This window comes from Staurois parvus, unplaced genomic scaffold (assembly GCF_062004578.1).
Source record: "Staurois parvus isolate SC_StPar_1 unplaced genomic scaffold, SC_StPar_1.0 ptg001245l, whole genome shotgun sequence".
NCBI lineage: Eukaryota > Metazoa > Chordata > Amphibia > Anura > Ranidae > Staurois > Staurois parvus.
Window position 1 is genome coordinate 165,001 of NW_028319041.1, and position 23,247 is coordinate 188,247.

Genomic DNA, 23,247 nt, shown 5'->3' on the forward strand with positions numbered 1-23,247 from the left:
AAAGGAAAAAAAAAAAAAAAAAAGCAACAGAGCGAGATAAAGGGGGGGTGGGGTGGGGGGGCACAAGGCACGGAGCTTGCCAAGCCTCCCTTATTTGCATTCAAATCTGTTATCCCAATGCCCCTTCATCCTCATCCTGCCGTCCCCGAATAAGGAGAGTGGATTGGATGGAGGAATCGCACGCAGACCGATGAGATGATAACAATGGGAATAATAAAAATAATTAAAAATGACAATAAATGGATACAATTGGTAAAGCACATCGGCTGTGCAGGCTGTGCAGGAATCCTATGCAGGCTGTGAATATATATATAATGAAGACCTGTCCCTCCCATCGCTCCTTATTGGCTGGCCCTCTCTGCCAATCTCTTTGCTGGTTTCCTGTTAACCTGACAATAAAATGATTCAGAAAATGTAGCAGTTCGGGTCCCGCGTGTCTTTCTCATCTGATGCACAAACACAATCCGAACCGTCCTCTCTGCCCCTCCACTGACCTGGTCATGTCTTCGCCATAGAATACCCCACCATGGGCAGAATTTGTATGAGGTCTCTCCTAATCTCTGGAACTGTCTTTCCTGTTCTATCAAACAAACAGGCATGACGCTTAAACATATTTAACAGTTAGAGAAATACCTCATCTTCCTAAAAATGTCTGTTTTTTTTCACCATCATTTCTTATGAGAACCCAACTGTCACCACCTCCATCCACTGACATCTACCTTCCTATGGTATCCAGTGTACCCAACTGCCATCACCTCCATCCACTGACATCTACCTTCCTATTGTATCCAGTGTATCGAACTGCCATCAACTCAATCCACTGACATCTACCTTCCTTATCGTATCTAGTGTACCCAATTGCCATCACCTCCATTCATTGCCATCTCCCTTCCCTATTGTATCCAGTGTACCCAACTGCCATCACCTCTATCCACTGACATCTCCCTTCCCTATTGTATCCAGTGTACCCAACTGCCATCACCTCTATCCACTGACATCTACCTTCCTTATCTTATCTAGTGTACCCAACTGCTATCGCCTCCTTTCATTGCCATCTACCTTCCCTGTTGTATCCAATGTACCCAACTGCCATCACCTCCATCCGCTGCCATCTACCTTCCTATTGTATCTAGTGTACCCAACTGCCAGCACCTCCATCCGCTGCCATCTACCTTCCTATTGTATCTAGTGTACCCAACTACCATCACCTCCATCCGCTGCCATCTACCTTCCTATTGTATCTAGTGTACCCAACTGCCATCGCCTCCATCCACTGCCATCTCTCATCCTATTGTATCTAGTGTACCCAACTACCATCACCTCCATCAACTGCAATCTACCTTCCCTATTGTATCCAGTGTACCCAACTGCCATCAACTCCATCCACTGACATCTCCCTTCCTATTTGTATCTAGTGTACCCAACTACCATCACCTCCATCCACTGCCATCTCCCTTCCCTTTTGTACCTAGTGTACCCAACTGCCATCACCTCCATCTACTGCAATCTACCTTCCCTATTTTATGCAGTGTACCCAGCTGCCTTTACCTCCATCCACTGCCATCTCCCTTCCTATTGTATCTAATGCACCCAACTGCCATTACCTCTATCCACTGCCATCTACCTTCCTTATTGTATTTAGTGTACACAACTGCCATTACCTCCATCCGCTGCCAATTTCCTTCCTATTGTATCTAGTGTACCCAACTGCCATCACCTCCATCCACTGCCATCTCCCTTCCCTATTGTATCTAGTGTACCCAACTGCCATCACCTCCATCCGCTGCCATCTACCTTCCTATTGTATCTAGTGTACCCAAATGCCAACACCTCCATCTACTGCAATCTACCTTCCCTATTGTATCCAGTGTACCCAGCTGCCTTCACCTCCATCCACTGCCATCTCCCTTCCTATTGTATCTAATGCACCCAACTGCCATTACCTCCATCCACTGCCAGCTACCTTCCCTCTTGTATCCAGCGTACCCAAATGCCATCACCTCTATCCACTGACATCTCCCTTCCTATTGTATCTAGTGTACCCAACTGCCATCACCTCCATTCCATGTTATCTACCTTACCTTTGTATCAAGTGTACCCAACTGCCATCACCTCCATCCACTGTCATCTACTTTCCTTATTGTATCTAGTGTACCCAACTGCCATTACCTCCATCCGCTGCCATTTTCCTTCTTATTGTATCTAGTGTACCCAACTGCCATCACTTCCATCCACTGCCATCTAAATTACCTATTGTATCTAGTGTACCCAGCTGCCATCCCCCCCTGCCAGTGTCAAGTACTTTCTTATTGTATCCAGTGTACCCAACTGCCATCACTTCCATCCACTACCATTTCTCTTCCCTATTGTATCTAATGTACTCAACTACCATAACCTACATCCACTGTCATCTCTCTTCCCTATTATATCTAGTATGCCCCACTGCCATCACCTCCATCCACTGCCATCTATCTTCCCTACTGTATCTAGTGTTTCCCCAGCCAGTGCCAAGTACCTTCATTATTGAATCTAGTGTACCCAATTACCATCACTTCCATCCTCTGCCATCTCCCTTCCTATTGTATCTACAGCAGTGTACCCAATTACAACCCCCCTGCCAGGAGTATTTTCTTTATTGTATCTCGTGTACCCAGCTGCCATCCCTCCCTGCCAGTGGCAAGTTCTTACCTTACTGTATCCAGTGTACCCGACTGTCATCACTTCCATCCACTGCCATCTTTCCTTCCCAATTGTATCTAATGTACTCAACTACCATCACCTACATCCACTGCCATTTTTCTTCAGTATTGTATCTAGTATACCCAACTATCATCACCTCCATCCACTGCCATCTACCTTCCCTATTGTATCTAGTGTACCAAACAGCCATTCCCCCTGCCAGTGCCAAGTACCTTCCTTATTGTATCTAGTGTACCCAACTATCATCACCTCCATCCACTGCCATCTACCTTCCCTATTGTATCTAGTGTACCAAACTGCCATCACCTCTAACAACTGTTACCTCCCTTCCCTATTGTATCTAATGCCAACCACTGCAATCTCCCTCCTCTATTCTCTCTAATGTACCCAACTTCTATCCCCTTCAGCCACTGCCATCTTCCTTCCCAATTGTATCCTGTGCACCAAACTACCATCAACTCCATCTATGGCTTTATCTCCTCTCTATTGTATTTTAATTTCCATCATCTCCAGTCACTGCCATCATCTCCAGTCACTGCCATCTCCCATCCCTACTGTAATTTGTACTGTAACCTGTGTGCCCAACTGCCATGATCTCCAGCCACTGCAGTCTCCCACCCCAGTCTAGTGTACCCAGATGTTATTATCACTACCACCTCCTTTTTGTATTATACAGTATCTAATGTAACCAACGTCTATCTCCTCCATCTACTGCCACTCCCCTTCCCTGATGTATCTAGTGTACCCACATGCCATCTCCTCCATCCACTGCCATCTCTCTTCCTTATTTTATCTATTATACGTAACTGCCATCACCTCCATCCCCTGCCTTCTCTCCTCACTTGCACACCAAGTGTACCCAACTACCATCACCTCCATCCACTGCCATCTTCCTCCCTTACTGTATCTAGTGTACCCAACTGCCATAACTCCAGCCACTGCCATCTACCTTGCCCAGTGTATCAAATTGTCATCACCTACACCTACTGCAATCTCCCTTTTCTATGGTATCACCTCCAGTCACTGCCATCCCTACTGTATTTAATATACCCAACTGCCATCACCTCCATCCACTGCATTCTCTCTTCCTTATTTTATCTAGTATATGTAACTGCCATCACCTCCATCCCCTGCCTTCTCTCCTCACTTGCGCACCAAGTGTACCCAACTACCATCACCTACATCCACTGCCATCTTCCTCCCTTACTGTACCTAGTGAACCCAACTGCCATAACTCCAGTCACTGCCATCTACCTTCCCCAGTGTATCAAATTGTCATCACCTACACCTACTGCAATCATCCTTTCCTATGGTATCACCTCCAGTCACTGCCATCCCTATTGTATTTAATATACCCAACTGCCTTCACCTCCATCCACTGCATTAGCTCTTCATTTGCACACCAAGTGTATCCAACTACCATGATTTCCAACCACTGCAGTCTCCCAATGCTATTCTATCTATTGTACCCAACTGACATCACCATCATCCACTGCCATCTTCCTCCCCTCCCACTGTATCTAGTGTACCCAACTGACATCACCACCATCCACTGCCATCTTCCTCCCCTCCCACTGTATCTAGTGTACCCAACTGCTATCACTTCCAGTCTCTACCATCTCCCTTCTCCATCTTGGTTCATGCAGATCCTGAATAGTGGAAGACATTTGAACTGGGGATAGAGGATCTGTAAATGTCATCCTACAATTGGCCTTTGATGTTGGATCCATGGATGAATACTGAGCATCGTCAAGCAGGAATTTGAGCTTTTTAACCAGGCTTTCTTTATATGGGCTGCTATTGGCTCCCATTTGTTGCCTCCTGGTGTGGCGTTGGGATCGCTCTGGCCTTCCTCCATCTGGATCTGCCTTTGCTTTCCCTTGGATCTCTCTTTCTGCATGTCCGCCAACCCTGCTGGCTTCTACTTGATCCCCATAGCATTTTTTTTTTATTGTTTGCGTGTGCTGCGTTACTTTAACTGACAATTGCGCGGTCATCCACAAGCTTTCTTGCGGTATTTGATCGCCCGTCGGTCTTTTTTTGCACTATATGCAAAAAAAGACCGACAATTTTGAAAAAAAACAATATTTCAGATTTTTTGCTATTAAACATATTCAGAAAAAATTTTAAAAAATCGAATTTCGTCGTAAATATGGCCAAAATGTATTCTGCTCCGTGTCTTCCCTAAAAAAAAATCCCAATATGTGTAAATTAATTGGTTTACATGAAAGTTATAGCGTCTACAAATGGTGGTATAGCAGAGGTGTAGCTGAGGGGGGGCAGGGGGGTATATATGTACCCGGGCGCCAAGGTATAGGGGGCGCCAAAATGAGGTCACAAGATCACTGCAGCAGACGTGTCATCTGATACGTCTGCCATCCACAGTGAGTTATGAGAGGAGAGAGGAGCCGGCCAGGAGAGGAGTGGAGAGGAGAGCAGTGAGCCGGGCATGTGCTGGAGGGGACGAGGGGAGAGCAGAGCCAGGTGAGTAGTGCCATGGATGAAGGGGGGGGGAGTAATGTGATCGGGATGAGGGGGGTGTCTACAGGGACCATATGAAGCTGGGGGGGGGGGGTGTCATGAGGTGGCCGTTTGTCCCCGGGCACAAAATATCCTAGCTACGCCTCTGCGGTACAGATACTGGATTTTTTTTCCTTACAAGTAACGGCGGCGATCAGCGATTTTACTAGTACTAGATCAGACTGTGGGACTGCGGCGGGCATTCTGACACTGGGGGAGGGACTAACTTGGTGTCACTGACATCCCCAGTGACACCAATACAGTGATCAGTGCTAGAAAACAGCACTGACACTGTACTAATGGCACTGGGCAGGAAGGGGTTGATGTGAGGGACGATCAAAGGGTTAACTGTGTGTAGGGAGTGTTTTACTAGGGGGTGGGGGGGGGTGTGTTCTTCACTGTGTACAGCCATCCTGAGCAGTGTGCCTGAGATGACAGGGAGGAAGACTGTTTGTAAACAAAACAGTCTTCCTCCCCGTCGGTGATTGTCGGTAATCACCTGGCGCTGGTGGGTAATCACTGGCCGGGGCCCGGTGATTGACATCCGCGGCCACGGAAATGCAAAATCACGTATATATACACGTGATTTTGCGCACCCGTGCCACCGTGTAGCAGTATATCTGCTATACAGCGGCGGAGAAGCAGATAGACAATGGATGACAATGATAATAAATAATAAAACTAATAATACATTGTATTGCAATAATAATAATAATCAGGGAGAATAGGTGAAGGAACTCCCCCCTTCTGAGTCACCCCCTTGTCTCCTCCCTCTACCCACCTCTGAGCACCGCCCCTTGGTTATACCCCTGCCTACCTTCCATTACCATCCTTTTTAGAGAATACAGAACCAATTATTTTGCAGTGCTAAGTAATTAGTATGGAATTTGTTAATGATAATAAGAAAAGCAGTAAAATAGACCCCCCTCAGCAACCAAAGATCCCCTACACAACAATAGAACCCCCCAGAAACAATTGACCCCCAGCAACAAAATACCACCCCAGCAGTAATAGACCATCCCCAGCAACAACAGATCTCTCAGGAGCCAGCATCAAAAGATCCTCTCTCAACAGTAGATCCCTCCCGGCAACATAAGACCGCCCAGCAACAAAATACCACCCCAGCAGTAATAGACCTTCCCCAGCAACAACAGATCTCTCAGGAGCCAGCATCAAAAGACCCTCTCTCAACAGTAGATCCCTCCCGGCAACATAAGACCCCACCAGCAACAATAGATCCCTCACCTGTAACAATAGACTTCCATAGCAACAATAGACCCCCATGCAGAAATAGATCCCCACCAGCAACAATAAATCCACCAGCAGCCAGCATCAATAGACCCTCCAACACAGCCTTTGCCATTACATACATTCAATACTGGAGGTGCCGGAACTGTGTGCCCGAGTTCCTGCTGAAAAAAAAACCTGATAATAATAATAAAAATATAAAACATCAGCAGCTGATCCTGTGCAGAAATCCCGTTAAGCTGTTATATTATGTAAGCTTCTTACATTCCTCTGACTCGGCAAACATTAATCCATCCAAACTACTAAGTAAGATAAAATATAAAAATGTCAAGTGTTTTATTTACCAAATAATTTCTGTATCTGTTCAACCAGAACTGGGATCCAGCAAGTCGTACTCTGCATTCACTATATACGCTCTCCCAGGACCCCGCATTCACTGTATCCGCTCTCCCCGGACCCCACATTCACTATATCCGCTCTCCCAGGACCCCGCATTCACTATATCCGCTCTCCCCGGACCCTGCATTCACTATATCCGCTCTCCCCAGGTCCTGCATTCACTATATCCGCTCTCCCCGGACCCCGCATTCACTATATCCGCTCTCCCCGGACCCTGCATTCACTATATCCGCTCTCCCCGGACCCTGCATTCACTATATCCGCTCTCCCCGGACCCTGCATTCACTATATACACTCTCCCCGGACCCTGCATTCACTATATACGCTCTCCCCGGACCCTGCATTCACTATATCCGCTCTCCCCGGACCCCGCATTCACTGTATCCGGTCTCCCCGGACCCCGCATTCACTGTATCCGCTCTCCCCGGACCCTGCATTCACTATATCCGCTCTCCCCGGACACTGCATTCACTATATCCGCTCTCCCCGGACCCCGCATTCACTATATCCTCTCTCCCCGGACCCCGCATTCACTATATCCGCTCTCCCCGGACCCCGCATTCACTATATCCGATCTCCCCGGACCCCGCATTCACTATATCCGATCTCCCCGGACCCCGCATTCACTATATCCGCTCTCCCCGGACCCCGCATTCACTATATCCGATCTCCCCGGACCCCGCATTCACTATATCCGCTCTCCCCGGACCCTGCATTCACTATATCTGATCTCCCCGGACCCCGCATTCACTATATCTGGTCTCCCCGGACCCCGCATTCACTATATCCGCTCTCCCCGGACCCCGCATTCACTATATCCGGTCTCCCCGGACCCCGCATTCACTATATCCGCTCTCCCCGGACCCTGCATTCACTATATCTGATCTCCCCGGACCCCGCATTCACTATATCTGGTCTCCCCAGAACCTGCATTCACTATATCCGCTCTCCCCGGACCCTGCAATCACTATATCTGGTCTCCCCGGACCCTGCATTCACTATATCCGCTCTCCCCGGACCCCGCATTCACTGTAGGTACAGTAAATATCATCTACACTTGCGGTGTTTAGGAGATATCCAGATGGGATGCAGTCGGTGACGTCCTAATGGGACAGCATACCCGTGTCATACCTCATACCGTCAGAGCCCTGTGCCGTGGGAGGAGGGGGGGGGGAGCCATTAATAAGTTCTGCGCTTTTTTGTAAATTGCAGTACAAAAATACCTTCTAGTTTCTATTTAGAGATTTATATCGCTCCGGTGTCAGAAGTTCTACGGAAGTTTCTATATTTCGATCTTTGGTGACTAACCCTCCTACGAAATGTATTTCCATTTGGAATCCCCGAGTGAAGTCCTACGCTGACGTGTGACAGGTAATCGCCTCGTTCTGCCCACATTCAGCACAGGAGCTCAGGAAGGTGAATGACAGCCTTGTGTCATGTGACCGTATTAGGTGGCAGTACACCCCCACAACTGCCTATCTACAACCCGAGGGAACTATATATAATATATACACAGGTGCACCGCAATCAATTAGAATCTCATCAAAAAGTGAATTTATTTCAGTAAATCAATTCAAAAAGTGAAAGTTGTACATTATATGGATTCCTGACACAGAGGGACGTAGTTCCAGCATTTCTTTCTTTTCATTTGGATGATTATGACTTACAGCTGGAGAAACCCCAACATTCAGGGGCGGACCGGCAACTCATGGGGCCCCCTACTGACCCCGGGCCCTCGAGCGGTGCCCAAGTGCCGGAATGGTCAGTCCGCCCCTGCTCATGGTGTCACACCTAACCACCTACCAGGGGCAGACTGGCAACTCATGAGGCCCCCAGGCAATAGGGGATCATGGGACCCCTGTGTCTTCACCCACACTCAAACCACACCCAAAACAGCCTATGAAAGGTACCAGGGGCATCTCATGGGGCCCCCTACCGACCCCGGGCCCTCGGGTGTACAGACCCGGGAACTTACCACAGGGATGGTGGGAACCCCTCATAATGGGCACAGCGGGCGTACAGACCCGGGAACTCGCCACAGGGATGGTGGGAACTTCTCATAATGGGCACAGCGGGCATACAGACCCGGGAACTCAGCACAGGGATGGTGGGAACCCCTCATAATGGGCACAGCGGGTGTACAGACCCGGGAACTCAGCACAGGGATGGTGGGAACTTCTCATAATGGGCACAGCGGGCATACAGACCCGGGAACTCAGCACAGGGATGGTGGGAACCCCTCATAATGGGCACAGCGGGCGTACAGACCCGGGAACTCAGCACAGGAATGGTGGGAACCCCTCATAATGGGCACAGCGGGTGTACAGACCCAGGAACTCAGCACAGGGATGGTGGGAAGCCCTCATAATGGGCACAGCGGATGTACAGACCTGGGAACTGAGTGAAGCCAGTCTTCATTGTCGGGACCCTTTGGGCAGAGATTGATGTCACTAGTTGTTTTCTTTTTTTATTAAGTCACCCCCTTGTCTCCACCCCCTACCCACCTCCGAGCGTCGTTCCTTGGTTCCACCTCCTCCTAGTACCGCCCTTTTAGAGAATGCAGCAACAATAGATCCCATCCCAGCAACAACGGATATCCCCTCAGTTAGCATCAATAGACCCCTGCAGCAATCAGCAATAATAGACCCCTTTCTCAACAGTAGATCCATACCATCAACAACTGACCCCACCCCCCTAGCAACAACAGATCCTCCACTAGCATCAACTGACCTCCCCAGCACAACAGACCCCTCCTGCAACAGTAGATCCCCATCAGCCAGCATCAACAGACCCTCTAGCAATCAGCAATAATAGACCCCTTTCTCAACAGTAGATCCATCCCGTCAACAATTTACTCCCCTAGCAACAATAGATCCTCTACCAACATCAATATACCTCCCCAGCACAACAGACCCCTCCTGCAACAATAGATCCCTAGCAGCCAGCATCAACAGACCCTCCAGCAATCAGCAATAATAGACCCCTTTGTCAACAGTATATCCATCCCATCAACAACTGACCCCCCTAGCAACAATAGATCCTCTACCAACATCAATATACCTCCAAAGCACAAAAGGCCCCTCTTGCAACAGTAGATCTCCAGCAGCTAGCATCAATAGACCCTCCAGCAATCAGCAATAATAGACCCCTTTCTCAACAGTAGATCCATCCCGTCAACAATTTTACCCCCTAACAACATTAGATCCTCTACCAACATCAATATACCTCCCCAGCACAAAAGACCTATCCTGCAACAGTAGATCCCCAGCAGCCAGCATCAATAGACCCTCCAGCAATCAGCAATAATAGACCCTCCATCACACCCCAGCACCCCTTGCCATTACATACATTCAGTGCTGGAGGTGCCGAAACTGCATTCCCCTCGTTCCCACTGAAAAAAAAGTCCTGCCCTTGCATTATATACAATTCACCTCATTTTCCTTTTTGAGAAGCTCTGCTGGGCGATTCAGCGTTGTTACCTGATTGGGATAATTTTCTCCTCATCTGTTTGTGTTTCCGAACAGCAGACATCAGGAGTTACTTCAACAGCCTCATTCACACAGGACTCCACTTTTCGCTCATCTGAACATAAAAAAAAAGTCACCGCTATTAGCATACTGATTATGCTGATCGACCTGGAGGAAGCCCAAATCTACAGAATCGATGAAACAGGAGCAGGGGGATTGTTGCACTGCAGGCCACCAAGTACAGCTTCCTCTCCAGCAAGGAGAACAGTGAGCACTGCAGGAGTGACATCACCATATCTCACTGCAAATCTGCTGAGACTAGCAGTCTGGGACTGCAGTGCCTTAGATGATCTCACACTGTAGATACACAGCTATGAGGTTATAGAACAGAAATAAAAAATATAAATCTTTTAGGGCCCGCATTGTGTGTGTGGTTCAAAATGCACCGCACTTGTGATCTGTAATGAAGGTCGCTTTTGCCTGCACTGGGTCGTATGGTACAGGCGTACAATGTGATCTGGTTCCTGTGCTCTCCTTTTGGTGCAGTTCGGCACAGTTTCAGCCGGTTCATTGAATGGGCTGAAATTGCACTGCACCCAGATCAGCGGTTCTGTGGGATCCTAAGCGTGTTCCTGTGCAATTCATGGTGTGGACCGGATTTTAAGGTACTGCTTAGGTCTAATTAACATCTTTTGGTTCAGTTCGGCGCAGTTTCAGCCCGTTCATTGAAGGGGCTGAAATTGCACTGCAACTGGATCAGCGGTTCTGTGCGATTCCGAGCGTGTTCCTGTGCAATTCATGGCACGGACCGGATCTCAAGGTACTGCTTAGGCCCAATTAACATCTTTTGGTGCAGTTCGGCGCAGTTTCAGTTTGCTGGGGCTATTATTGTGGTCACTGACACCAATGCTGGGGGCTAATATTGTGGTCACTGACACCAATGCTGGGGCTATTATTGTGGTCACTGACACCAATGCTGGGGGTTATTATTGTGGTCACTGACACCAATGCTGGGGCTATTATTGTGGTCACTGACACCAATGCTGGGGCTATGATTGTGGTCACTGACACCAATGCTGGGGGCTATTATTGTGGTCACTGACACCAATGCTGGGGCTATTATTGTGGTCACTGACACCAATGCTGGGGGCTAATATTGTGGTCACTGACACCAATGCTGGGGCTATTATTGTGGTCACTGACACCAATGCTGGGGGTTATTATTGTGGTCACTGACACCAATGCTGGGGCTATTATTGTGGTCACTGACACCAATGCTGGGGCTAATATTGTGGTCACTGACACCAATGCTGGGGCTATTATTGTGGTCACTGACACCAATGCTGGGAGTTATTATTGTGGTCACTGACACCAATGCTGGGGCTATTATTGTGGTCACTGACACCAATGCTGGGGGTTATTATTGTGGTCACTGACACCAATGCTGGGGCTATTATTGTGGTCACTGACACCAATGCTGGGGCTATTATTGTGGTCACTGACACCAATGCTGGGGCTATTATTGTGGTCACTGACACCAATGCTGGGGCTATTTTTGTGGTCACTGACACCAATGCTGGGAGTTATTATTGTGGTCACTGACACCAATGCTGGGGCTATTATTGTGGTCACTGACACAAATGATGGAAGTTGTGATTATAGCTTCTCGCACTAATGCTGGCGGTTATTACTGCCAGTGACACCAGTGATTGGGGCTTACTTTACGCCCATTTTCTCTTAAGAGTGTGCGGATTTTGGGAATAGTTTGTCCCATATTTGAAGCATTGTATATTTCCCAGTTAATGTCTCTTTTTCTGCTTATCGTACCTTGTAGGATGTTCTCGGGGGTTTGGGTGTTGGCATCTCTGAACATTTCCATTGATCGGATCTCTTCCCGTAGCTGTTGTTCCACCTCCTTCCGAATGTCTATGTCTTCTGGAGTAAGCTCCGGAGACACGGGAAGGCCAGTGCCAGAGTCAAGTTTCTGGAGAACCTGTCTGATCTCCTGATCTGCGCGTTGCAGAGAGGCCCGTATAAATCCATCCAAATCTCCTCCTGCAGATGTGAGAAGGTTAATGGCATACATGCAGTTCTGAGGCCAAAGACCAAGAATGGAGGTTTCCAAGTCCTACAGGATTTTATACAGAGAAGACTGGGACATTGGATACCGTTTACCGATTGAGCATTCAGTACACATGTGCGGTTCGTTTCATTCCGAATTGAAATTCGGATAAAATTTTCGTTATTTGGACATTCGGATGTATCCAAATTTCCAAATTACAATAGTGACGAATTTAAATTAATCCAAAATATCGAACTGAAATTTTGTCCAAAATCCAAATTAAATTAAAAAACGAAGCCGAAATAAAAACAAATTTCTGACTATTGCTGGCCATAGAAGGGTCGAAAATCGGCTGTTTTAAAAAAAAAAGAGCGAAAAATCGGTCGTTCAATAGGCCGACGTTACCACCAACAGTAAAAAAGTCAGTAAATTTTCATCCCAACTACGGCCGGCATTTTTACTTCTGTTCCTTGCAGAGAGCTCCGCTATTATATTTTACATGAAAGTCTTGCAGTTGCAACAATGTATCCATTTGTATCCATTTCGGATACTGTTGTTTTTATTTGGATGCAAATGGATACATTTTTGCAACCGCAAGACTTTTCATATAAAATAATTCTTATTCTTCTTTTTCTTCTTCTTTTTCTTCTTCTTCCAGGTCACGGCTCATGTGCAGATTTTTTATTGGTAAAACGATCGGCCGATTTGCCCATCATTGCCGGGAAAATCGACCGATCATCAAAATCGGCTGTGAATTTTCCAACTTTACCGATAAAAAAAATGTGCCAAAACCCTGAAAAACGGCCGACCAATTAACCCACTAACGGTGCGAAAATCGGCTGATTTTTTTTTCGGACGAAAAATCGACTGATTTTCGACCCGTCTATGGCCTGCATATGGCTGATTTCCTTCACACACTGTAGGTATTAGTGTTAGAATATAGCTGTCATCCAAAATTTTAATTCCAGATAGAACAAAATTAAATAAAACAGAATAAAAAAGAAAAGAATAGGATAGAATAAATAAAGGGATAAAATAATAGAAAAGGAATAGAAAAAAAATTGAATATATAAGAACATAATAGGATAAAATAGAAAGAATATAGCCATCTTCTGAAATTCAAATTTTGAAAAGAATAGAATGGAATTCCAGAAAGAACAAAATAAAATAAAACAGAATAAAAAATAAAATAAAAAATAGAAAAGAATAAAAAAATAAAGGAATAAAATAATAGAAAAGCAATAGAAAAAAATTGAATATATAAGAACATAATAGAATAAAACAGAAAGAATATAGCCATCTTCTGAAATTCAAATTTCGAAAAGAATATAATAGGATATATAAAATATTAGAATAGAAGAGAAAGAGAAAGAAATAGAATAGAATAAAAAAGGAATAGAACAGAAAATAAAAGAATAGAAAAGAATAGAATATGATAGAAAAACAATAAAATAGATTGGAGTAGAACAGCATAGAATAAAATAAACTAGAAAGAATATAGCCTTCTTCCGAAACTCGAATTTTGAAAAGAATAGAATAGAATTCCAGAAAGAACAAAATAAAATAAAACAGAATAAAAAAGAAAAGAAAAGAATAGGATAGAATAAATAAAGGGATAAAATAATAGAAAAGGAATAGAAAAAAAAATGTAATATATAAGAACATAATTGAATAAAATAGAAAGAATATAGCCATCATCTGAAATTCGAATTTCGAAAAGAATATAATAGGATATATAAAATATTAGAATAGAAGAGAAAGGAATAGAATAGAATAAAAAAAGAATAGAACAGAAAATAAAAAAGAATAGAAAATAATAGAATATAATAGAAAAATAATAGAATATATTGGAGTAGAATAGCAGAGAATAAAATAAACTAGAAAGAATACAGTTGCAAGAAAAAGTATGTGAACCCCTTGGGATTACGTGGAGTTTTGCATGAATTGGGCATAAAATGTGCTCTGAACGTCATCTAAGTCACAACAATAGAAGAACACAGTCTGCTGAACATAATACTACACAAACATTAGATGTCGCCATGGTTTAATTGCACATAACATGTAAACATTCACAGTGCAGGGAGGAAAAAGTATGTGAGGCCCTAGCTTAATGACTTCTCCCAGAGCTAATTGGAGCCAGGAGTGAGCCAACCTTGACTCCAATCATTGTGATGATATTGGATGTGTTGCTGACAGCTGTCCTGCCCTTAAAAAACACACACCTGTTTTGGGTTTACTGGTTTCAAGAAGCACTGTCTGATGTGAACCATGCCTCGCAGAAAAGAGCTCTCAGAAGACCTACGATCAAGAATTGTTGACTTGCATGAAGCTGGAAAGGGTTACAAAAGTATCTCCAAAAGCCTTGATGTTCATGTGTCCACGGTAACACAGACTGTCTACAAATGGAGAAAGTTTAGCACTGTTGCTACTCTCCCTAGGCATGGTCGTCCTGTAAAAATGACTGCAAGAGCACAGCGCAGAATGCTGCATGAGGTAAAGAAGAATCCCAGAGTGTCAGCTAAAGACCTACAGAAATCTCTGGCACATGCTAACATTTTTGTTGACACATCTACAATAAGGAAAACATTAAACAAGAATGGAGTACATGGGAGGACACCACGGAGGAAGCCATTGCTGTCCAAAAAGAATATTGCAGCACGTTTGAAGTTTGCAAAAGAGCACCTGGATGTTCCACAGCACTACTGGCAAAATATACTGTGGACAGATGAAACCAAGATTGAGTTGTTTGGGAAGAACACACAACACTATGTGTGGAGAAAAAAAGGCACAGCACACCAACATCAAAACCTCATCCCCACTGTGAAACATGGCGGAGGGAGCATCGTGGTTTGGGGCTGCTTTGCTGCCTCAGGGCCTGGACGGATTGTTGTCATTGATGGGAAAATGAATTCCAGAGTTTATCGAGACATTTTGCAGGAAAACGTACGACCATCTGTCCGCCAACTGAAGCTCCGCAGAGGATGGGTGATGCAACAGGACAATGACCCAAAGCATACAAGTAATTCAACAAAACAATGGCTGCAACAGCACAGAATACGCCTTCTGGAGTGGCCCAGTCAGAGTCCTGACCTCAACCCCATTGAAATGCTGTGGCATGACCTTAAGAGAGCGATTCACACCAGACATCCCAAGAATATTGCTACACTGAAACAGTTTTGTGAAGAGGAGTGGTCCAAAATGACCCCAGATGGTTGTGCAGGTCTGATCTGCAACTACAGGAAACGTTTGGTTGAGGTTATTGCTGTCAAAGGAGGGTCAACCAGTTATTAAGTCCAAAGGTTCACATACTTTTTCCTCCCTGCACTGTGAATGTTTACATGTTATGTGCAATTAAACCATGGCAACATCTAATGTTTGTGTAGTATTATGTTCAGCAGACTGTGTTCTTCTATTGTTGTGACTTAGATGATGTTCAGAGCACATTTTATGCCCAAATCATGCAAAACTCCACGTAATCCCAAGGGGTTCACATACTTTTTCTTGCAACTGTATAGCCGTCTTCCGAAACTCGAATTTTGAAAAGAATAGAATAGAAAAGAGTAAAGCAGAACAGAATAGAATAGAAATTGAAAGATTAGAATAGAAAATAAAGGAAACAAGTAGAATCGAAAAAAAGAATAGATTAGAATAGAATAGAAAAAAATAGTATATAAACATCTTCCGAAATTTGAATTTCAAATAGAATAGAACCAGCTATTCTGAGCAATGAATTCGGATCAATTCAATATTCTTGATTTAAATTAAATTTGAATTCTTCAAATCCACTGGAAAATTTTGAATCCAGTCGAAAACAAATAAAGAAAACTAAACTAAATTGGACAAATTTTGTTACGAATGCAACAAAATGAAATGAGTAATTTAACAAATCGATCCAAAACTAAATGAATGTCTAACATTCAGCCCTTCCATTCACTAGGGATCAGTGACATCACTGAGAATGCAGCCTATCCATTCACTAGAGAGCGCTGACATCACTGAGAATGCAGCCTATCCATTCACTAGAGAGTAATGACATCACTGAGAGTGCAGCCTATCCATTCACTAGAGAGTAATGACATCACTGAGAGTGCAGCCTATCCATTCACTAGAGAGCGGTGACATCACTGAGAATTCAGTCTATCCATTCACTGGAGAGCGCTGACATCACTGAAAATGCAGCCTATCCATTCACTAGAGAGTAATGACATCACTGAGAGTGCAGCCTATCCATTCACTAGAGAGCGGTGACATCACTGAGAATGCAGCCTATCCATTCACTAGAGAGCGGTGACATCACTGAGATTGCAGCCTATCCATTCACTAGAGAGCGGTGACATCACTGAGAATGCAGCCTATCCATTCACTAGAGAGCGGTGACATCACTGAGAATGCAGCCTATCCGTTCACTAGAGAGCAATGACATCACTGAGAACGCAGCCTATCCGTTCACTAGAGAGCGGTGACATCACTGAGAACGCAGCCAATCCATTCACTAGAGAGCGGTGACATCACTGAGAACGCAGCCTATCCATTCACTAGAGAGCGGTGACAACACTGAGAATGCAGCCTATCCATTCACTAGAGAGCGGTGACATCACTGAGAACGCAGTCTATCCATTCACTAGAGAGCGGTTACATCACTGAGAATGCAGCCTATCCGTTCACTAGAGACCGGTGACATCACTGAGAATGCAGCCTATCCATTCACTAGAGAGCGATGACATCACTGAGAGTGCAGCCTATCCATTCACTAGAGAGCGGTGACATCACTGACAGTAGTCTGTTTGTGGAGAGCATTATCTGAGAGGACTACATACTGTACACTACTTGCAGTTTGCTATTAGATTTTTTAGCATGTTTTATGTTTTTTTGGTATATAAAGGTCAAACCCCATAAAAGAGTCATTGTCACCCGGAGAACATTCAGCTACTTTTATCTTTTGAAGCGTCCGGAATGTTAAATGGATGTTTGATATTCACAGTGCAGTTTCATCATCTCATAGAAGCCATGATCGGGGGAAGGGAGAGATTCCCATTGGAATAGTTGCAGTCATTGTGGTTGAGGCATCTACTGCTTAGATCTGAAGGACCTTGTGGGATGTTGGAAGTCGATCCCTAAACTACGTACTGATTGTCAACGCCATAGATATGTTCCCCAAAAAATGACCACAGATTTCAACAGATCTTTATTTAATCCACAGGGAACAATTCTCTTGGGTTATCAAAATATAGTAGCTTGATTACCCTCTAATAACAATGTAGTGTAAACATAATACCAAACCCCCAAAAAAATGTGTAATCATCCCAAAAAAATTGTGTAAATAAAATAATAATAATAAAAAAAAAAAAAAAAGTCCAAAAAAGAGTCCCAAATTAAGAGTCCCAAATTTTTCCAATCTTTATCTGTGATATCTTAATTCTTCATATCTTCCAACATTCTTAGTGATATACTTCAAACCCGATCTTCATATACCCTCAAAATGGTATCAGGGGTCTGAGTATTTCTTTCCACTTTATAGATATTCCTTCAGCCTTTCCAGCCACTTCCCACAGACCTCAATAACAGACCATGGATCAGTATATATCATAAAACTTATAGCACTTTATTGTAGCAACTTACATTCAAGTAAGATGACATCAGCTTCACAAACGGTATATTCCCAATCCTTCCTCTCCTCACAAGTGTACAGATTGCCACACTATCACACTCCCGAGGGAGGAACGGTTGCCGTGAGTACCCAGTACCTCAACGCCCCACGAGGATTGCAGGAAAACACAGCCGCATGTACCAGGATCAAAGATGGCCGTCGCCGCACTTCCGGAAGAGCGTACCTACGTCACCACGTCACGTGCCCCGGACGCGTTTCGTCACATCCGGACTTTATCAACAGGGATCCCTGTTGATAAAGTCCGGATGTGACGAAACGCGTCCGGGGCACGTGACGTGGTGACGTAGGTACGCTCTTCCGGAAGTGCGGCGACGGCCATCTTTGATCCTGGTACATGCGGCTGTGTTTTCCTGCAATCCTCGTGGGGCGTTGAGGTACTGGGTACTCACGGCAACCGTTCCTCCCTCGGGAGTGTGATAGAGGGCCCGGGGTCAGTAGGGGGCCCCATGAGATGCCCCTGGTACCTTTTACATAGGCTTTTTTGAGTTTGGGCAAGGACACAGGGGCCCCATGATCCCCTATTGCCTGGGGGCCCCATGAGTTGTCAGTCTGCCCCTGGCTACATGTAACATGTTCCCATAGCCGCAGCCGCAGACAGACTTCTCCCCATACTATCTGTCAGATTTTAAACCAGTGCGGTCGTGCGGGTGCGTCATTCATTCCCAGAGTTCGGAAGTGATGTAACGTATTTGTGTTGTATTTCATACGAGAAAAATATTCACGTTCGTCTCTTCAAAAAATTTCAGCCAAAAGCTGTGTACTAACGATCAGATTATCATACGATCGCTTGGAAGGCGGGGTTTTTCGCACGATTTTCTGATCGGGTGTACTAGGCTTGAGATACATAAGGATGTGGTCACTGATATCAAGTAGCTGTCAATCTTGCAATGCCTCATGGGACTTGTAGTTTGGCAACAGTTGGAGGGTTTGTCCAGGCATGACCCAATTTACCACCAAGCCTCTCTCTCAACAAACTGGCGGCCCTCCAGCTGTTGTGAAACTACAAGTCCCATCATGCTTCAGCCTTTGGGAGTCATGCTTGTAACTGTCAATCTTGCAATGCCTCATTCAATCACATATCCCAAAGATAATGGTGTTATTCCCCAATTTAGGTCAGCGAGTGGGTTTTATGCCCCAAAGGAACTTGGGACATGACCTAGCTCACGGGTGTCAAACTGGCGGCCCTTCAGCTGTTGCCAAACTACACTGTTGGCAACAGCTGAAGGGCCACCAGTTTGCCACCCGTGAGCTAGGTCATGTCCCAAGTTCCTTTGGGGCATAAAACCCACTCGCTGACCTAAATTGGGGAATAACACCATTATCTTTGGGATTTGTGATTGAATGAGCCATGTGATCCTTGTGGATCCTTAACATTTACAAAATGCAGACATCAGACCACTGTGGACATCTTCGGTCACTAGAACACCAGTAAGTGGTGATTGGGTTGCCAACATTCATGTTTAAAAAGTAATGGACAGGATTTAGGTTTGATGGGATATTGGTTCAATGTTAAGAAATATTTTTCATGAAGAAAATTTTTTTTTTATCAGCCCCCCCTGACAAGAGGTTTTGAGGAAACTGCCACTTTGGGAAATTAGTACCAACCCCCCCCCCAAAAAAAACACAATATTGCCAAAGATCGAACTCTTCAAGGTTGCTCAAAGGTGCTGGTAGAACAGCTAATTGTTGAGGGTTGGGGATCTCCACTGATCAGCATCGAGGAGGCAGTGTGAAGATTTTCCATTTTCCTATGATAAAGTCTGCCCAGCTGTCTTATTATTTGGGGAGTGCAGGTTGAGGAAAATGAGCCAACAACAGTTGGAGGGGTTGTCCAGGCATGACCCAATTTACAAAACAAACAAAACAAACATCGACGCTTCAAGATTGCTTAAAAGTGCTGGTAAAACAGCTAATTGTTGAGGGTTGGGTGGGTTGCAAATTTGTGGAAGGTTTGTCCAGGCATGACCCAATTTACCACCAAGCCTTCGTCTCAACCTGGGGTGTCAAACTGGCGGCCCTTCAGCTGTTGCCAAATTACAAGTCCCATCATGCCTCTGCCTTTGGGAGTCATGCTTGTAACTGTCAATCTTGCAATGCCTCATGGGACTTGACAACAGCTGAAGGGCAGCCAGTTTGACACCCGTGTGCTAGGTCATGTCCCATGTTCCTTTGGGGCATAAAACCCACTCGCTGACCTAAATTGGGGAATAACACCCTTATCTTTGGGATATGTGATTGAATGAGCCATGTGATCCTTGTGGGTCCTTAACAAGGACATATCCCAGGGTCAACGCGTTTCGTGGACTTTATCCACTTTTTCGGAAGCAATCATTGTCAACAGGTAACTTCACATTTTGCTCCACTTTCTCATCACTTGTATTCACGATATTTCATGTATGTGATGACAGACTCCTATGTCCAACTATTACTGTGATTTCATTAATATTTTATTTTTCCCCGATCATTTCCGTGCGTTTTGCCCGCGGTCACGGTTTATTGTCTGTTACACCTTTTGGTCCTCATTTTGGACCTTTTATTATTTCACCTTTCCCTTCGCTCCCATATTCCTTCCATTTACTGATTATGCTATGGTGTATTATCTATTGTCTTCTCATCTCATTATTTGTCTTGGAATGTCTGCGGCATTATTGTGATGAGTGCAACATCCACTTTCTGTTTGTTGTTTTTTGCTAGTGGTATAGCCGGGTGTGTGCTGCTGTCCCAATAGTCCCATCTTTTCTAGTATCGGCGAAAAAAGTTTTTTACATACTATCGTCAACAGGTAGTTTACACTGATAAGCCAGAGCATTATGACCACCCACCATAACCCATCGAGACATGAACTCCACTAGACCCCTGAAGATATGCTGTGGTATCTGGTACCAAGCCGTTGGTAGCAGATCCTTTAAATCGTGTAAGTTGAGAGGTGGGGCCTCCATGGATTGGACTTGGTTTTTTCAGCACATCCCACAGATGCTTCATTGGATTGAGATTTGGAGAATTTGGAGGCCAAGTCACCACTTCAAACTTGTGTTCCTAAAACAATTTTTAATTCAACAGACCAGGCCACCTTCTTCCATTGTTCCATGGTCCAGTTTTGATGCCCATTGTAGGCACTTTTGGTTGTGGACACGGGTCAGCATGGGCACCCTGACCAGTCTGTGACTACACAGCCCCATACACAACAAACTGCGATGCTCTGTGTCTCCTGACAACTTTCTTTCAGAACCGGCATTCACTTTTTCAGCAATTTGAGCTCCAGTATCTCTTCTATTGGATCGGACTATACAGCCCAGGCTTTGTTCCGCCTGTGCATCAATGAGCCTTGACTGCCCATGACCTTGTCTCCAGCTCGCTGGTTTTCCTTCCTTGGACCACTTTTGGTTGGTCTTGACCAGGGGCGGACTAGCAAATCGTGGGGCCCCCGGGCAATAGGGGGTCATGGGGCCCCTGTGTCCTCGCCCACACTCAAATCACACCCAAAACAGCCTATGAAACGTACCAGGGGTATCTCATAGGGACCCCTACTGACCCCAGATCCTCGGGCAGAGAACGGGAGCTGGAATGGTCAGTCCACCCCTGGTCCTGACCACTGCAGACTGGGAACATCCCACAGAGCTGCAGTTTTGGAGTTGCTCTGACCCAGTCGTCTTGCTATACCATGACACCATCAGCAGCCTGAACCATTGATACAAGGCAGGATGGATCCACCACACCATGACACCACCACCACCAGCCTGAACCATTGATACAAGGCAAGATGGATCCACCACACCATGACACCACCAGCAGCCTGAACCATTGATACAAGGCAGGATGGATCCACCACACCATGACACCACCACCAGCCTGAACCATTGATACAAGGCAGGACGGATCCAACACACCATGACACCATCAGCAGCCTGAACCATTGATACAAGGCAGGATGGATCCATGCTTTCATGTTGTTTATGACCCTACCATCTGAATGTTGCAGCAGCCAGTCTGCCCATTCTCCTCTGACCTCTGACATCAACAAGGCATTTTCCTCCACACAACTGCCACTCACTGGATATTTTCTCTTTTTCGGACCATTCTCTGTAAACCTTAGAGATGGTTGTGAGTGAAAATCCCAGTAGATAAGCAGTTTTTGAAATACTCAGACCAGCCCGTCTGGCACCAACAACTATGCCACGTTCAAAGTCACTTAAATCCCCTTTCTTTGCCATTCTGATGCTTCGATTGAACTTCAGCAAGCCGTCTTCATCACGTCTAGATGCTCCCTGTTTCATTGACACTTTCATTGACACATTTTCTCTCTTGGGGAGATTTCTCATCTGCTTTTTCCTTTTCTTCCTTTTTTTTTTTTTTAATAATGCCGCAACCTATGGACTGTATGGCTACCTTTCAAGTACAAATGGTGATATGTTATGTACACATTTCACAGACTCATGCTAATGTAATAGAGTGACATCTACAGCTCATATAAAGATTATACAAAAAAAAATGTTTCCTATATTGGTGGTCAGTGTGAAGAATGCCTCCCCCCACCCTCTTACAGTGGTGGTCATAATGCCACCCTTACAGACAGCTAAAAGATCATTGAGTTCATGCAGTCGGCTCTGTGAAATGGTGTTAACCCTGGAACTATGAAGGCACCATCAAATGGGAGGTCAATCAGCTCAAGGAACCTCTAGCAATCTCTGGAGAAGGGGCGGACTAACCATTCGGGCTCTCGGGCAGTGCAAGAGGGCCCGGTGTCAGTAGGGGGCCCCATGATATGCCCCTGGTACCTTTCATAGGCTTTTTTGGGTGTGCTTGAGTGTGGGCAAGGACACAGGGGCCCCATGATCCCCTATTGCCTGGGGGCCCCATGAGTTGTCAGTCCACCCCTGCTCTGGAGGAACCCTGGAGTTCCAAGGGGCCCTGGTTGAGCATGGCCGATCTAGACAGATCATACAAACCACATCTCTGAGGAAAGGTATTGTCTATCAATGGTTCTGAAGAACTGGATAAAGTCCGTGAAACGCGTTGACCTTGGGATATACCATCACAGAATATGGTTTGTATCTGAAATCAGATGTGAACAGGGAGGGTGATCGGCACAGCAGGGGGAGAAATTACTGGGTCTGATCCCCTTAATGGCTCGCTATGCAGCAGCTGAAAACTGGCTTCTTCTCTTCTCCTTCCCGTTGGCTTTT

General features: G+C 45.4%; 1 protein-coding gene across 1 annotated transcript in view; it reads right to left on the minus strand.

Annotated features, from left to right (window-relative positions):
• The window catches only part of LOC149437918 (obscurin-like), a 138,915-nt gene extending 126,495 nt beyond the window's left edge, over window positions 1-12,420 (minus strand). Inside the window, exons 1-2 of the mRNA XM_089660485.1 lie at window positions 12,162-12,420; window positions 10,347-10,449 (exon numbers count right to left, since the gene is read on the minus strand). Coding sequence (XP_089516611.1) covers window positions 10,347-10,449; window positions 12,162-12,420 — 362 coding nt within the window. The remainder of the gene's footprint in view (window positions 1-10,346; window positions 10,450-12,161) is intronic.
• Window positions 12,421-23,247: the final 10,827 nt, after the last annotated feature.